At 38.4% G+C, this 15558-nt stretch overlaps 1 protein-coding gene across 1 annotated transcript in view; it reads left to right on the forward strand.

Moving 5' to 3' along the window:
* The first annotated feature begins 2452 nt into the window (after nucleotides 1–2452).
* Nucleotides 2453–15558, forward strand: part of LOC147308817 (3',5'-cyclic-AMP phosphodiesterase 4B-like) — a 45917-nt gene continuing 32811 nt past the window's right edge. The window contains exons 1-3 of the mRNA XM_086272337.1: nucleotides 2453–2522; nucleotides 4535–4603; nucleotides 12931–13072. Of these exons, the coding sequence (XP_086128463.1) occupies nucleotides 13031–13072 (42 nt within the window). The 5' untranslated portion in view covers nucleotides 2453–2522; nucleotides 4535–4603; nucleotides 12931–13030. The remainder of the gene's footprint in view (nucleotides 2523–4534; nucleotides 4604–12930; nucleotides 13073–15558) is intronic.

Below are 15558 nucleotides of genomic sequence, written 5' to 3' on the forward strand. Positions count from 1 at the left end.
AAAACCCAACATTACCTATTCAGGGTTAAATTGCATGTGACAGAAATCCACCACGCAGCTGCACACCACCTGAGTGGTTTAATTCCATTCTCTGTTCATGTGTGTCAGGATGCGCCGAAGCCGCCTCACCAGTCTGAAATGAGTGCATTTCCTCCACAAAACAAAAGAACCCACACTCTGCATATGAATTGTTATTGTTTATATGTAAAGCATGCTGCCTGCCTCCACTAATTGCCTTTTATATGAGAGTGGGCACAACATGTATAGTTTATAGTCTAACATCTCTACAAACAGGTTTAGCAGCTGTATCATTGCTGCTGCGTAAAAGTCTCTTCTGAAACGCAATAGCAAAGTTGTGTATGTGCAATGCATAATGTCTTCACTGCATGTTTATGCAAACTTTAAGAACTTGAACACTAGATACTGATTATAGTAAATGTAAATCTGGTTTTGGAAGGCATTAACATGATGAATTCAGCCACCTGAAAGTGAGGCATTGAGAAGAAAAGAAAGATGAAAGGAAAGATGAAGACGAAAAAGATGCCCAGGGACACCCATTCATCTCTCTTTCAGGACAGCTGTTGCCTGGCAACAACCAAGGCATCAAAATCATTCTAAAACACTCCCGAGAATGCCCTTGAACACAACACAATGCAACAGAGTTTTGAGTAACATAACAGCGCAACACACTGTGCAACACGCATACAGTGTTTGTTAATGTGTGATGCTGCAATAAACACTACATGACACTGCCGCTGTGGTGGGTGGCAGTGTCAAAGGCAACACACTGTACAGCTCAGTGCAGACACACAGTCAGCGCAACAGAACCCAGTTAAACGATGCAAGACCAAAAAGAAATGAGTAAAGCATAATGCACTGCACCAAGAGGTAACACAATGTTAACAACAGTGCAGTAACACTGCTGAAGGTAATTCTAACTAGAACAGGCAGATATATATTTAAATACCTACTTTTTCCTGTAGAATAGTGGTTGCCAAAATAAAATAAAAAGATTCCCACAAAACAAGAATATTTTTTTCATTACCGTCCTCCATATGGTCTATGGTCCAATGAAACTGATGAGACTGTATTTATATAATAGTTTTAGGATAAGAATTGCCCCAAATCGCACCCAATACTGGAATTGTTGGTAAGATCTTAATCAGTTTACAATCATGAGGTTGCCCTTGGAAAACTTTGTTCCTTTTCACAGGTCTGTAACCCGTCTGTAGGCTACATAGACTGAATATAAAAGATGCACATTAGCATTAGCATGTTATGTAGTTAGCATTTTGGCCACCTCCGTATTTATTTTATGTTGTTTGTTTTATGTTGTCACCAGTGCTAAATGATCAGCTATATAGCAGTCTTGGTTAGCATTCATAAACTGTATGAGATTTTCATTCACAAAAAAACTGGAGCACAAACAGATGAATCCACTGAAAATGCTTTAAATGCGAGCAACAGCACAAACACAGTGAAGAGATCTAGCTGAGTGACTCAAAATAGCAAAGCGAGGTCTAGCAGACAGTTGCTGGCTAGCACTGCCTGTGTGAACACAGTCAAAATGTTCACACCCTTAACTTGAAACCAAACTCCAAACAAATGAGTTATTAAAAAAAAAAAAACTGTCTCCCTCCCCTCACCCCAAACCAGTCCCAGCAGATAGCTGTCCCTCTCATAGCCTGGTTTCTTCCTGCTAAAAGGGAGTTTTTCCTTTCCACTGTCCCAAGTGCTTGCTCATAGGGGGTTAGTTTGAATGTTAGCGCCTTGAGGCCATTGTTGTGATTTGGTGTTATAAAAATAAAATTAGAATGGAAACTTCCATCATTTCTATCTAATCTGCTGAAGTTGGGCATTTTAACCTCGGAATCTACGAGGACTGATTCACTTTCAGAGCAAGTCTCAAGATTGAATTGGTGAACTTTCAGTTCTTTGCTCTTCTGCACTGGCTTGTTTTATCTATGTAGCAGCTTTTCAACTTGAGTCAGTTCCAGCTGGCATGGGCAAGAATAATAGATTATAGACAGGTCCATCACATCACTGCATGTAGATAATTATTTTGTATGTGAAACATATAATTAACCTTTTTGATAAAAATAAAATAAATATAAATAGTGTGGATAACTTTCAGTTTAGCTCAGTATCCCTGACCGTTATTTAACAGAAACGATCCGCATATGAGGAAGTTAATGAAAGCCAGAGGGCCAGAGGGACTTGTAGAGCCATTAAATAGTAATCCATATCTTGCGCTGGCAGGAAATCAAATGGACGATGCCGAACAGGCAGCAATAGTGAGGAGCCACAGAGGGCGTGAGCGCTGTAAAGCCATTGGTAAGCGGAAGGATTTGCGTCGTGGATGTTAAAGCCAATCGATGCGCTCGCGAGGTCGTGAAAGGGATCGAGCGCGAATGGCACAAATGGAACCTAATAAAAGGGGGCGCGTGCTCGGAGCGCAGCAGTGCGTACAGTGTGTTGCAGTAGACACGAGCGCGTCGGAAAACGGATAAAGCCTATTACTGGTAAGAGACCACGTTTAACCGTTTTCTTATAGACAAAATGTCGTTTTCTTTAGCTTCCAGGAAAATAAATAAAGAAAAAAACTTACCGAGCTTATCATTTGTACACTCAGAGCTTTATGTTGTTTTTCCTCTGTAGCACACAACAATAGCCCACGCGACATTTTTGAAGTTTTGATAAATGTGTGCAGCATCCCTTTAAAATATGTACAGGAAAGGATAATGGAATTAGTTATTTCAGATATTTACGAAAAAAGGAGTTTCAGGACGTTCAGATGACAGGTTTCCGTAATTTGAGCTGTACCGAGGCTATTCTGGGTGGAACACGATCGACACTCGGATGTCTTGAGTTGCACTGAAAGGTCTTTTGATTTAGTCATATCACGCAGTTTTCGTGTCTCTGCGCAGACTGCTCCTTATCTCTCCGGTGACTTTTCTTTGTGGGCATCTCCCTTCCTGTTGACAGTCGACTTGTTCAATTTTTTTAGTGTGTGTGTGCGTTACACTAAAAACATTCTTAGATTCTCAGGTTAGACGCACTTTACTGAGTCTAACCTAAGAAATCAAAGTTAGTGATTTCTCTCCTAAACAAGCGAGTTTGATTTATGTCTGAGTTTGTGACAATTGTGTGGGTGGCGAGAAAGGGAGTATTTGTGAACTGTAGATGGTGTGATAGAAAACTTGGATAGACCCACATTAACAAAACCTGTCAACCCATTAAGCAGTGAAGTCAGGGTTGGATGAGGTCAGTCAATTATGGATAGCACTAGTTAGGCTCATTATTTTAACTTGCTCGAAAAATGACGACAATATTCTAGTAATTGATGTGTCTAGCTTTAATGAATATAGGTCCACAGTGGTGACACATTTACTGGGAATGGCTCCAACACTTTCAAGTTCATCATCTCCCTTTGAGTTTTTATTGGTGCTGAACTTTGTGAACTTTAATTAAAGCCATCACTGTTTGTCATCTTATGAAAGGTCTTTTACCATCTTTCACAGCGCTAAGTGGGGCACAACAGTAGCCATTGATTGGTACATGAATATCCAATAAAACTAAGGCACAACACACAGATGCTAAAATGTCAGCAGGCTGGTGATGTCATTGGTCCTTTCCAAATACACTGTTTGTTGTGAATGGTACTGTTAGCGTGGATAATATAAGTCATTTGCACCATTTATTAATTTCACAATTGTTAACATTGAGACCGACTTTTGAGAGTTTCTGTTTCTTTTTTGTGGGAGCCTTTTGTTTTGTGCAGGAGTGAATCTAGATACTTGACTTCGTGGATCTGTAACAGTATATTTTTCAATGTATGCCTTTTTTTATTCCAAAGTTTGAACATTAAAAAACCATAGGTTTCCTTTTTTCCTCTTCTTAATAATCACTTTTCAGAGCTTTGTGTTGGTTCTGCATCCGACACGAGCTCCCACCCCACACCCCACAGTTGTGACATTTCGCTGGAATGTCACATATTGACGCATGTTACATTTCTGAAACTTAGTTGCATTTCCCTTTAAGCCCAGCTCAAAGCATTTATGATGTCCGTTGGGGGTCGTGGGGTATGAATTCAGTTGGCCTCTTTGTGATTTTATTCTCAGACAGGGCTGAAAAAGAGGACACATACATACAGCTTTTTGTTAGGCGGGCTTTCAGACAGACAGATTAGTGGTTGCTTGGTTGGTGGTACTAATGATGATGTTGTTACTGTCCTGCCTTTCTTGTCGCTGAACTGTGATGTTTGGCTTCCAGCCGGTGTTTGTCATGTTTGGGTGGAAACTCCAGCTGACTGGAAATACAGAAATCCCTGCATGCATGATTGAATGCACAAGCACAGAATATGGTATATGGTTCCCCTAAGAGATATATCATGGACCATTGGTGCTGGTCTACAATCAATTGTATAGTTTCAACTGACCAAAATACTGTGATCAGTCAGCATTTTTCCTTCTCAAAGATTTCACAGTGAAATGTGATCAGTCCAGTTATAATCCATACATTGTTTCTCCTTCAGGTCGAAAATTTGCTGATGTGAATTCCTGCTCGCCCGTTCACCACGGTCTCAAGGAGAACAGCTCCTTCTGTAAGTACACCTTTACAGTCACTGAGAGGAAATATTGTGGCCAGAATCCACTTTATAGGTATTATAGAGTATTATATATTTTTCTATTAGTTTCCATGCAGAGGAATTCTGCTTGCAGTATGTTGCTTGTTGAAATTGCTCGGTATAATTTTATATCAAGTCCATAATTCAGTGCGATGGGGTTATGGGCATTTGTACTACGTGACATTTTCAGAATTCATATGCGGTAGGTATTAATATGATGTGTGAAATTGTTTTTCAAGAAAAAATACATAACTAATCCTCCCCTCAGATTTCCCACTTTTCTTAAATGATTTCTTAAAGTGCCTTAAATTGTGGTTTTAAAATGTTGGTCTGACAAATTGAGCAATTTGAAGGCATCTGCTTATCAGTATAAGGTTTTAAATTCCATATTTTCAATAATTTTTTTAATCAATTTTGTTTTTGTTTACTCAAATATAATATATATATTTTGTTTATGAAATGGTCCAAAATATATAAAAGAAAAATCAGACATCTGTCATGTAAGGTAACACAGGCTCAGTGAATTTAAAGTATGTGGACATAGTTGTGTATAGATTCCTGTTAAAGGCCAGATCTGAAGCAAGAAACCCTGAATATACTAACAACAACAAACGAAGGAAATATTGGCTAGTTAGTTCTCGTTGCAGAACAGATATTGGTATAGGTGCTGGTGGAAAAGAGAAAATGGTTCCCCAAGATAACGTGAAACTTTTTGTAAAGAATTTGTGCACTTCAATTTAAGGAGTATGTCCCAAGAGGGCATATCAAAGCTTCACAATGATTCATTTCTGGATTTGTGGTTATGTTTACATGGATGTTGCCAGTGATGATGCTCACCAAAGGCCGTATCAGTGAACCATCTCCACCCCCACCTCCGAATCCTGCACACCATGCCAAGCCTTCTGTTACCGCCTTACTCCCCAAGTCAGCTGTTATTTTTCACTCTAAAAGCTTTAGCCTGTGTAGTTGGTACACCAAGTTTCCTCTTGTAAATGGATACTTGATGAAGAGCTGACACCGACAGTACTTCAGTAACAATACCTGAGTGCATGTTATTAAAGCGACTTGAATATGATGGGGTAATCAGCGTGAGTGTTTTTTCAAAGCTGGCACTCTCTCTAATTATTGCTGGTTTTGTCAGAAACTCTTAGGAGTGACTCATCCAGAGTCACTGCTGCCATGTGTCCAGAGTCCAATCCCCATCAATTATGTGTAATTTTGTTCTTTTTGTCTGAATCCACAACATCTAAGGCTCATGATGAAATAAACATTTTTTGCCATTTCTTTCATCCAAATATAAAAAAAGTATTTTTAATGAATGCTGAATATGAATAAATGAGTCATTTGTGCTAGTCTGCTAGTTACACATGATAAGTACACGAGGGTGATTGTAGGTATCTTATTTAAGGTAGGTATTTTTGCATGAAATATTTATTTATTTGTATTTATGTTTTTAAACCAATCAAGTCAGTCTGTAAGACAACAAAGCTGGAAATCGGTCTGCCTCCCCCATTACTGTTATTCACAGTGCCAATATAACAAGCACATGCTGTGAGAGAAGAACAATCTACAAGTACCAACAGGCTCAGAGAGTCTGGCCTACCCATTCTCTCTCTCTGTGTCTCTGGCTTTCTGTGTCTGTACAGTAGGGCAGTGGGTTCCCTGTGGCCTCCACAGTGACGTCATATTTCAGCTGCCACAAATTGGTGTGTTGTTTCTCTCCCTCCTCAACAAACTCCTCTCAGTCCTCGCTCGTCTGAAAAGCTCATTTCTGCTTGAATCTGCTTTTGCACTGAATGCAAATGTGACTTAGTTTAGAGCTCTCAACTGCAAGCAGTCTAAAATGAGAAATGCTCATTAACATTAGGAAATTCAGTTGTTGATTGAAGCTTAAAAACAATGTAAAACTATTACTCTTTGAGAGGTTTCTTCCTTCATAACGTATTTGATAAATGTTTATAACACTTGTAGTTGTGTTCATTCAGTTGTGTTTCATTCTTAATCAATTGTTTATTGAAGGCACACCAAAACAGATTTCTAGTTTTATTATGCTGTTGCCAAATATAGGTCCTTGTAAAATATGGCAAAAAAGAAAGAGAAAGGAGTGTTATGCCTAGTTAATTTTCTGCTATTAAAGTTAAGTATGGCAGTGCCCCCCTTAGCCCCTCCTTGGTGGCACCCCTGGTAGAGACAAGCAGCATTTTGCTTGAAAGCTTGCTTAAAAAGTGAGTTATCTAAATAGTACTGTAGTTACAGATAATAGTTACAGATTACTTTCAGCTAATCAGTTCCTTGGTCTAAACATTTTAAGCCTGTGTAGAAAATTGCCTCTGACATATTTCTGATCTGTAACAATGTATCTTTCTATGAAATGGTTATTCATATTTGTGGACATAATTATTTCAGTGTGCTCTAACTTTGTAAATATAAGTACACCTGCATGAAGTGCAACAACTGCTTTGTGTGTAGAACAAGCCTACACACACAGTGTGGGACGGATGGATAAAAATAGAAAAATAAGACTGCCTAAAACTTGCTGCAACCGTCTAACAAGTATTTTTCTTGACATGCAGTTCTTAACCTTGTACATTCAGAGGAAATTAACAGATCAACTCTGTGCTGAAGGAGCCTGGCAAATATTGATTGGTATCATATTCAGCGCTGTAGGAATTACATTAATATGGATCTTTCTAAAATGGTGCCTGGAGTGCTTTTGTGAAAGCTGATGTTCTTCAATCATATATAACATTCTGTGATTGTCTTTTTAATGAAGCCAGGAAGCCTATAAATAGTGTCTATACATTTACTCCAGTTGGCAAGTAGATATTCCAGAAGTTCTGGGAAAAAAGCAAGTACTTGTCACTAGCTTAGATAGTTTTCACTGAAATTCCATTTGTAATGCATATGTGTCTCTCCTCTTGGGAACGGGTCTAACTTTGGCTTGTCATTTTTCTCAAGCTGTTACATCTAAAAAACAGCTTTTTTTTTAGCATTATGCCCAACAACATGTACTATTTTTCAGGCTTGTGCAAATATAAATAAGTAAGTAAGTAACCTTAAAACTGTGCAAATTAAAGAAATGACTCTGGAGATATTGTTCTCCAGGAGGCCTGATTATTTATTTTTCTTGTCGTCTGTTTGCTCTTTGAAGGTTGTAAATAGTGATTGCCGTAAACCTTCAGCTACATATCTGCCACATTAGACTCAACAGATAAAGTGTGCAAATGTTTTTGAAATGCAGTGTGCGATCATTGAGCTGTTTCATTTGAATCACCCTACAATAACATATTGATGTCTTTTGGCTTAAATGAAACTGCAGGTGGCTCTGACTTAGTCTTCATTTGGATGAGTTTCAGTTCCCTTTTTTGCATGTTTATCCTATGATTTGAAATGACAGGAGGAAAAAAACATTGTGTCTTTGTTATCTTCCTGACGCAGTAAAACAAGAGCACTCAGCCTCTTGCATTTGGTCATATAGATGAGATACAATCTGTGAACAGCCTGCATGTTTAAATTGCTGTTCTTTAGGACTGAATAAAGTGCATTCAGTGGGATTTAGATGGAATAAACGTGGGTGGGCATAACAGTCAAATGGAACCTAATGTCGACAGCTGTCTTGTCCTGTGACCAGTGCTAGCTTCTCCATTTGGCATTCACACATTAATTTAATTCAACACAGAATAGTTCAGTGCTAGGTCAATGAAGTCAGTTTGCCAAACAAATACATGTCATCTAAGCAAATCTTTGCGTGTTAGTATGTAAAGTTATTCCTTCAGGGTTGTGACACATGGATGGCTTCAAAAGCCCCCCTTGTTGGACTTCAGAGTAACTGAATGTAATATTAACACAGTTCCACGGATGCTTTCTTTACCCCTTTTTGTTTTACCACCACAAAAGGTACCTTTGTGTGGGTGACCAGCTATTTTCAATTAATGACTCACCCTTCACAGCTCTCCATTGTTCATGGGTGCTGTGTGACATAGATTAACTCGTCAGATGGCTGAATTTTGTCACTTCTCGTTTTCGGCCATGCAGACCTCTGATTGCAGACGCTAGTTTTTGTTAATATTGTGAACTTCCCATTTACTGTGCATGCTCTTACAGCATTAAGGCATTTCCCTGCTTCCCCAATTCAATGCTTTTGTTTTATTTGATGTTCACATGGACTGTGACAGGAAACCATAGACCCCACACAAAATATAGTATCGCTAACTACAATTTTAATAATCTAATTGGTGCACTTTATCATGTATCTCAAAATCATGTATCATCACACCTTGTAGGGAATGTAAATTATGTTTTGTAGGCAGTGTACTGTTATGCTGTCTTACACATATCTTGATTTGCCCCCCTAATGGAGTTTATCTGATTAGGAAATTTTACACTTATAGTGTACTTTGAAGCTTTTTAGGCAGCTTTGTTTTGTGCAGTGACTGATTACGGTAAAGCCAAGGCTGTCCATGACTCGTGCATTGCTCTCGAGTTGTAGATTAAGCAAAGATTTTTTGTTATTTTTTCCCCTTAATGCAATGATAATATCCATATAGCACAATGCTCTCTGATGTGCTCTTCAAGTCCATGCCAAATTCTTACAATCCCTATCTTGAGTGCTGCCTCATGACCATGCATTCTGGTACCCGCTTCACATCAACAATCAATTATTTGTAGAGGCAGAGACCAACCCCTGGGGGTGATCTTTTGCTGAGGCTGTGAGAATGGGAGGTCAGGGGAAGCTTTTTTTCTCTCTCTCTAGTAAGTGGAGGCTGTGTAATCTACTGTCTTAAGTCCACTGATGTTTTGATTGAGAGTTCTTTCATGCTCAAATGCTCAAGCCTCAAAGGGCTTTCCCTTCCTTAGATGCATTGACAGAGCCCTGAAATTCTTATTAAGGCAAATGGCAAGGAGCAAGACTTGAAAGTAAGATTGTGACAAACATTTTTTTAACAGTAGTACATCTATATAATGGCTCCTTGTTGACAGTGAGCCTCAGTTGTCAATCTACTGATCTCCTTAAAATATCGTCTGAAATATAATGAACCAAAACGGAAACTAAACCAAACTTTGACAAAACACCATAATAAAAAGCAAATTATAACTTTGCTGTTTTACCTCAGTAAAAGTTGGAACAGTTGGAAATGGCACAGCTTTCAAATTGTAGCCTCAGTGGCATAGCAACAAATAATTAAACAGTGTATGCTACCTAAATTCACAATAAGTGGTCTCATAGAGACTGCGAACTCCCATGACTCCTTGTTTAAAAAATGTATTACATCTATACACTTACACTAAATTGGGACTTTTGGGCATATTGTACACTGAGCACATGCTTCTCAGCATCTCTGATGAAGCAAGGACACAGTCATCTTTTCCTTTGATTAATTGTGCTAATAGTGTTAAAGCTTTAAAACTATTGTAGGATTACGTCTATCAGTGCTGGGCTTATATTGCATGATTCTGCATAGCCCTTCACCATCTGTCTGCAGTCCTTTTTCACTACAATAGTCCTTGTAGGTCAGGCTGATAATCTGTAACATGACCTTTATGCGAGGGCATGGGAATATATACCTTTAAGAATACTCTTACAGTGTTTTCTTCCTGGTGTAGGTGTCGCTTTTGAAGTAAATAATTGGCAAATCTGTAGCTTGTTGTTAATGATATGTTTATTAATAATCAAGAAAGAACATTCCAATCACACAACTTGTGTGAAATTTGTGAAATTTTAATAATTGGGGCAATTATAGGTTAGCACTTACTTTAACAGAAAAAAACAACTTTGCCTTTGATAATGGTTTTTCCATAAAACATTATAAATGCTAGTGAAGTCTCAGCCTTAGTCATGTTTAAAAATATTTTATTGGGTAGTTGTTAGAAAATAGTTCAGTGCAATTTATCACACATCCCAAAATTGTGACTCAAAGCCAATAATACTAAGAACTCTTTAGACTAATATTATTGCTTTCCCTTGTATTAGTACAACAGATTAAGATTTTTTTATTTAAGAGGGGTGAAAATGTTCAAATATGTCTTAAGTTTGAGGAAATTATTCTGTCAATTTAAATTATATAAAAATGATTGACTCTTAGAGTCTTAAAAAGAAATGTCACAGTGCCAGCTGCACTAGTTGCCATTTTCAGTGTGTAGTTTTTCCCATGATTGTGGGCATTTCTTTCCCCACACAAGGATAGATGAGCATGTTGCTCCTGTCAGAAGAATTGCAGCTGCATACGTTACCTAAAGCAAGTACTGTAGTGTTTTCAGGATTTCTGTATCAAAGGTTATCATAAATATATCAGTTTGTTGGCTGGTTTATTGTACATTCATCTTTGTACCTTTCCATTTCTATTATTATTTTTAATGTAATTGTTTACAGTTGTGCAAAAAAGTAAATCTTATGAAACTTTTACAACATATTTGCACACTGTTTGAAACAGTGCCACGGTTAAAATGGATATTTTATTAGTTAATGCTATAGTTAAAATAAATGAAAGAAATATCTAAAGAAAAGCACACTTCAGAAGAAAAGGTTGGGGATACCCAAGGAGTCTTGCTGAGGATTTAAAAAGCTCTCAAAATTATTTGAATTAATTGTTTAACTTTTCAGAAAATGATCTACACGTGGCGTAGTTTATAAACAACTGTCAGTTTGTAGTAAAAAAGCAAAACACTTTATATGGAACAGTCACTTTTTCATTGGGAGGGCAGTTTGAAGTCACTTTCACACCGCACATACACTAGGTAATTGTTTTGAACATCTATTAGCGAGGACACAGTGCCAGCCAAAATCAGGTTAATGTGGGTGCCACACTGTGGGAATCAATCATGACATGGAAAACATTGATTTATGTCTGTCACATTGTCAGTCATTCCTGCCTTGTGGTGATTTTCCACCAGCTGTGGTTGTTCTATAATTGGTGAGGGCGCAGTCACTACATTCAGAGAAGCTGGCAGAAACTGGAACTGGGTTAAAAGCAAGCAGTCAAAGTGATACTCACTACAAAGCCAAATGAGTGGAACTTGACCTAGGCCAGCTCTGTAGACCAAGTCGGGTGCCACTCATTTGCTAACAGCAATGCATGTCCTCTATCAGACAGCTGGGGACTTTAACCTAATGGGTATAAAAGTGTATATTGTTCGTTGTTGAGGTCAGAATGTTCGGACCTCCATAGATGCTGGATACGATCACACCATGATCATTTTCAAAATCCTTTATTCTGCTTTCAGTTAGATGAAAGTTAGATGAGGTAGTGTCAAGTGGCAAGGTACAAATTATTGGTATGATGTGGGAAATGAATGGCTTAATCAGTGCCTTCACCCAACAAACTGGGGTTCAAATCCTGTGTGTTGATTTGGAAAATATACCGTTTCACTATATTAGCTTGTGCGTGAAAGACTTTCCGACAAACAGTCCTGGGCTCTGCAGTGAGCAGCATCTCACTAAAAAGCCTTCAGGCACAACTGTATGTATCACACCCCTAACTAATGAGTAATTCTTAGCATACTATAAAAAAACAAACCGTGGTTCTTTTTTTTTAACAAACCCTTTTTTTACAGTAGTGCTTGTTTAAACACTTAATATTTAAGAGGCTTGTGTGCGGTTTTAAGAAAGACAAGACTAAGAGGGGCACATGATACAGAATATGTGATCAGCAAGCGATCAGAACAAAGACATGATCACATTCTGTGTCCATCCATCCAATAGTTGTCAAAGATATTTCACTTACAGTAAGGAATGTCACTTTCATTATGACCATTCGAAAAAAGGCCCTAGGCTTTATTTCTTGAGACCAAGAATGTCTGTAGAAAATTTGATGGCAACAAATAAATGTATTTCATTCTGATTCACAATGACTAACTAAGGCTAACATAATGGCATTGCCTCTCTAAGCCACACTGCTGGCATAGATAGAATGCTTGTAAACGTGATTGTTGTTGCTTTAGCATTAACACTGAAAGTATGCTAAGCTTTCCAGTTGTGTCTTACAGTTTTCTGAAGGGTTTTTACTGCCTTTAATTTATATTACCTTTTATATGCTTTTTATCCAAATGATGGAATTGGTAAATCACTGATTTTTAAATGCGTATAGAAAAGCAATGTATCACAGCTCATGCAGGGTTGTTTCTTTGTATCAAATTATTCACTGCATGTACACCACATAGCCGGTCAAAACTGTTCAAGTCTGATGCAAGGCTAAAGCAAGTCTGACATCAAATGCAGACAGATTTACTATGATTGAGGCAGAATAACTTTTGGAATTTGCTACTTTAACATTGTTTCCCACACCCTCCCTGCTTCCCGTGTGCAGGCGTATTGGTGAAGCTGCCCACAGCACAGGACGCAGGAAAGAACTGAATTTTTGGAGGATCTGACACAGAGACGGAGAGTCTGGCTGCGCATCCCTCAGGATGAAGAAAAGTAGGAGTGCGCATGGAGTAACACCAGGTGATGTAAGTGCTGATTTTTTTCCCCACCAACCATCTGCTAAATCATGAGTCCGTCCATGCATTCATTAGCCTGCAATATGTAATTTCCTTTTATCTGAAATTCTGTGCCTCACCTTTAAGGTTTCTGGTTCCGTATTTGTGCAATTTCCATATATTTTGTAATATTTGTCTTCCTTGTGTTTCCTTCTGAATAAAGGTAGATTGAGCTCTAGCAGGAAAACACACTGCAGTATGTCTGTGTGGCTGTCAGTGACTCACAAACAGATGACTGTACTGTACACAACAGACCGCTATCTGGCAGAATACACTGCAGAGAGGGAGCTGGTGTGTGTGTGTTTGTGCATGTGTTCATGATTTGTGTGTGTACGAGAAAGTGAAGAAGATGAAGATTGAGAGTTGAGGAGTGACTTTAGAAGCAAGAGGCAGAGCGAGCCGAGGATGAACGTGTTAAAGTACAGCTCACACTAGGAAACATTCAGGGCATAGACTGAATGGAAACATGGATAAGAGGAGGAAGGACAAGGATCTGACAGAGAGGCCCATCTGCTTCTCCTCTGTGTCAGTGGTGTTTATGACTGGGCAGGCAGGCCAGTTCATTTACACTGACACTGTCCAACACGAGCACAGAGGCCAAGTAAAATTCTGGATGATGAAAGTTTTCCTGCTGTGACTGGCCTTTATCACCCTCTATCCCCTTATTTATTACGCTATACAAAAATGTATTTCTTGTTTAAATGTATTGCCTGCCTAATGCAAAGCATTTCTGTGCTGTGTTTGCTTCTTAGCTGAAGGAAATATCCAGTGTAAAGTAACATGATGGTTAATCATGACAAGATGTATAACATTTTTTACTTTTTTTGTATTTTTACTCTAATGCAAACATTTGTTTTGGTAATGGTGGTCACATTTTTGATAGCTTCATAATAGAGCTCTCTTTTCTGAACCTTATGATGTCGGCTGCTTCTTTCCCTTACTACAGTTTGTTAGGGCAAATATCTAATCAGCCAGTAACTCAATACATTCGGTGCATGGTGAAGGCGTCCTACTGAAGCTCTGAATGGAAAAGAAAGTTGATTTCAGTATCATATGGTACCAGTATTGTAATGTGTTGTCCGGCACCTCTTTGAAGTAAAGCACCTCTGACAAAAGGGGTTCCAAACTGATACTAGTAAGGTGTACCTAATAAACTGGCTGGTGAGTGGATGTACTACATAGTATGTTGGTGTGCCTTAAATATTTTTTCTCTACTTGTTCTGTTTTTTCAGTAATTACTTACACTGCTTTTTATAGCTGTGCACTGCAGTGTTTCCCACTATGTGAGAATTTGGCTGTGGCTGTGGGCTGCTGTAGTGTTCCCTAAATGACTCACATGTTGGCGTTTGGTAGTTTTGAAAGTGTAACAGAGATTACTTTATTCAAAGAGATTTGTTTATTTCTTTTTATCCACTGTGTGTGTTAATTGTGTTCATTTCCAAGCTTGAGGTTTTTGTTTGCTTCACAGAGAAGATTAATAGCTCCTTAAGCATGAATTCGCTATGCGACAGTGTTTGATGTGTCCTACCTTTCTTTTAGATTCTGTAGCACTTACATAATTAAAGCAAGAGTCATTTTTCCCGTCTTTGCTGAAAGGTTTATTAATTCAGTCACTACATAAAGCCATGCTGTTGGAGCTTCACTCCTAAAGCCGTCTCATTTATGATCGCCTTTCTCAAAAAGGCTTTTTGGAAGTGCCCCACAAAACACTGGAGCTGTTTCAGCTCTGCAGCCAAGAAAGGCCTTTCATCTTCCTGGAGAAAACACCCACTCCACCTCTGTTTGACTCTGTGCAGCTACACTACCTCCGTTTGAGATCTGTTGTTTTCCCTTTCATCTTAGTTCCTTTCCTTTTATGACCATGTTCTGACACACATTACAAATCCAGGTTTACTAATGTTTCGACCCCTGGCTTATACTTTATATACAAGGTGAATTGGCCTTATACTTTCTTCCTGATGTCATGGGCAAGTGATCAGTGGAGAAATAGAATTACATAGCGAGACAACAGTTGCAATCAATAAACAAATAATAAATAATTTACCCAATAACACTGACATATTGACAGGAGACTATTTAGTTCTCTGCTTGACAAGTGGTTTAGTAAATGGAAACAAACTTCGATTGGTTTTCCGGACAGTTTATGTTTTGCCAGATTTAATTTTCACCCATTTTCCTGGGAGAGGAAGAATATATCTTTAAAAAGAAAGAAGCTCTCGAGAGAAAGAAATCGTATAATAGGAACAATAACAGGTGCATATAAAAATCTTCCATCAGGAATTCTGTCGAAATTATATGATGGCCTACAAAATTCGAATAGGAATGAAACATTATATATTAAACAAAAGTGGGAATCGGAACTACAAATTGAGTTGTCAGAGGATGATTGGCGATCCTTATGTCTCACACAGCATAACTCCACTAGCTCTAGACGATGGAGAGAATATGGCTGGAAA

This window comes from Aulonocara sp. 'chitande type north' Nkhata Bay, linkage group LG18 (assembly GCF_057382095.1).
Source record: "Aulonocara sp. 'chitande type north' Nkhata Bay isolate Kocher_YH1m ecotype deep benthic linkage group LG18, A_spYH_male_GT1.1, whole genome shotgun sequence".
Taxonomy (NCBI): Eukaryota; Metazoa; Chordata; class Actinopteri; order Cichliformes; family Cichlidae; genus Aulonocara; species Aulonocara sp. 'chitande type north' Nkhata Bay.